Here is a 1,882-nt window from a genome sequence, read left to right as displayed (position 1 = left end):
TCAAAAGACTGTATCTTGAATTACTCACGTAAGGAGATGTAAGTTTCCCAAGCCAGTCTGGTGGCCGCGGAGTCCGAGAGGAGCTCGTTGAGGGCGAGGCGGTGAGGCAGCTGTAGAAGAGAAAACGGTACTTACACTTACGCTCGCATAAACTTACGTAAATTCTCTTTCTGAGCCTAGGCAAACTTGCACTGTCTACTTTACTTAAAATCTTCCAGTATTGGAATTGTTCCCATTTATGTGTATGGAAAATGTTTATGGCATTGAATATGCACCTTAAGCAAGCTTAAAAACTAGAACACTGACCGTAAAGTTTGTGTCAAGATCACTTGTTGTATTAACATACTGAGGGTAAATGAGTTTTTCTGACAGACACTCAGTATGAGGCACATAAGCTTGGCTCTCTGAGATCTTGTCCTGGTTTCTTCTTTCGCCGTCGTAGTAGATACCTACGGAGAAAGTCACATTTTAAGTTCACATGTCAGCAAAATAATTCATTCCAATATACCGCTAACGTGTCACGATTTTTCATCTGCCTACAAGCTTTTTTTGGTCGTTTCCTTACAATTTGCAAGATTTAGAATTACAAACAGATAAATTATTCTATAATATAACAATAAAAATAAGCTTTAATTGTATATCCTAGCTGCCATTTCTAGCCTTCGGGAGACCAAAGCATGAGTTGACTCGGCCCTTTCCCACTAAGGGGGGGGGGGGAGTTGTTATTTATTTGTTCATGATAAAAAATTATGCCTATATAACCCAGATCTCTTTGAGCCCATTTGGACAGCCATTACTGCTGTGGTGGGTGATACTAGAAAAAAATGGGAAGCGCTGTTAATGATTACTATAAGGAAAGAAAATGATTTGCAATGACTTGAATTTTTGGTCAATATTTTACGTATGGATGGGATGGGCAGCGTAGCACTGAGAAAGGATGACATCATGACAGGGTGATGGTATAATGAACGAACGGCAGGGAGATGATCTGATTACCAGAGTTATCACTGTAGATATTCTGTTATCAGAAAAGTCGATTGTTTTTTTCTTTAGTAAACGATGTATTTGATTATTGTAATCGATTAAGCCCACCTCTACTATGTTGCATGTGCATAAAAGGGGATCTGTGCTCACCTGTGCCGTCAAAGCTGTGCATGAGCTCGTGTGCGATCATGTGACCAATGCCAGCGAAGTTGACATAATGGGGGACATCGTCGCCATAGAAGAGCGGGGCTGCCATGGCACCGTACGGGATCACTGCAAGTGAAAATTCAATCAGACAGTGGCCGGAAATAAAGTTGTGGGATTAATGCAATCCACATATGCATAGTTTGTTTAATGACGTTAGTTTATCTTATACTTGTTATTTTACTCAAAATGAGTGTAGTTCAAACTCACAGAATTTGTTCATGGCGTAGACGTAGGTACCGTAACTTTTGTAAGGTAGAAGGAACTGATTCCACCTGCAACGAGATGGTTGCTTAAAAAACGATCGCCTGGACATCTTTTTTAAGTGCTCTAAGTCCAAACTGACTTTAAAGATTGTCCCTGCTTTATTACACGATGTTTTACAAGGTCTGTAACACGCGGGAACTAACAGTGAACTTTCTTTGCTGAAAACTAAATATTCTAGCAGCCAAGGCCGTGGAAGCACGCGTCCTGAACCAAAGTTCGCATTTGAGCGGCAGAATGGAGAACTGTGCACTGTGCAGCGAATTTACTATCTTCACTTCGATGAATTGTGAATAAATACCTTACAAAAGCCTTAGGCAAAAGGAATGAAAGGATTTATATCAGTCAAGCTGGAAATCCATTGAAAACTGTTGTTTCGAAAATTAACTGCAGATAAAACAAAAAACCTAAGTCACAAAATATTAAGCAT

The 1,882-nt window shown here is 39.9% G+C and overlaps 1 protein-coding gene across 1 annotated transcript in view; it reads right to left on the bottom strand.

Annotated features, from left to right (window-relative positions):
• LOC119592502 (endothelin-converting enzyme 2-like) overlaps window positions 1-1,882 on the bottom strand; it is an 8,215-nt gene that overhangs the window by 2,538 nt on the left and 3,795 nt on the right. The window contains exons 9-12 of the mRNA XM_037941350.1: window positions 1,399-1,463; window positions 1,135-1,257; window positions 307-449; window positions 29-110 (exon numbers count right to left, since the gene is read on the bottom strand). Coding sequence (XP_037797278.1) covers window positions 29-110; window positions 307-449; window positions 1,135-1,257; window positions 1,399-1,463 — 413 coding nt within the window. The remainder of the gene's footprint in view (window positions 1-28; window positions 111-306; window positions 450-1,134; window positions 1,258-1,398; window positions 1,464-1,882) is intronic.

Source organism: Penaeus monodon, chromosome 30 (genome assembly GCF_015228065.2).
Source record: "Penaeus monodon isolate SGIC_2016 chromosome 30, NSTDA_Pmon_1, whole genome shotgun sequence".
Taxonomy (NCBI): Eukaryota; Metazoa; Arthropoda; class Malacostraca; order Decapoda; family Penaeidae; genus Penaeus; species Penaeus monodon.
This window is presented reverse-complemented; position numbering and strand designations above follow the sequence as displayed.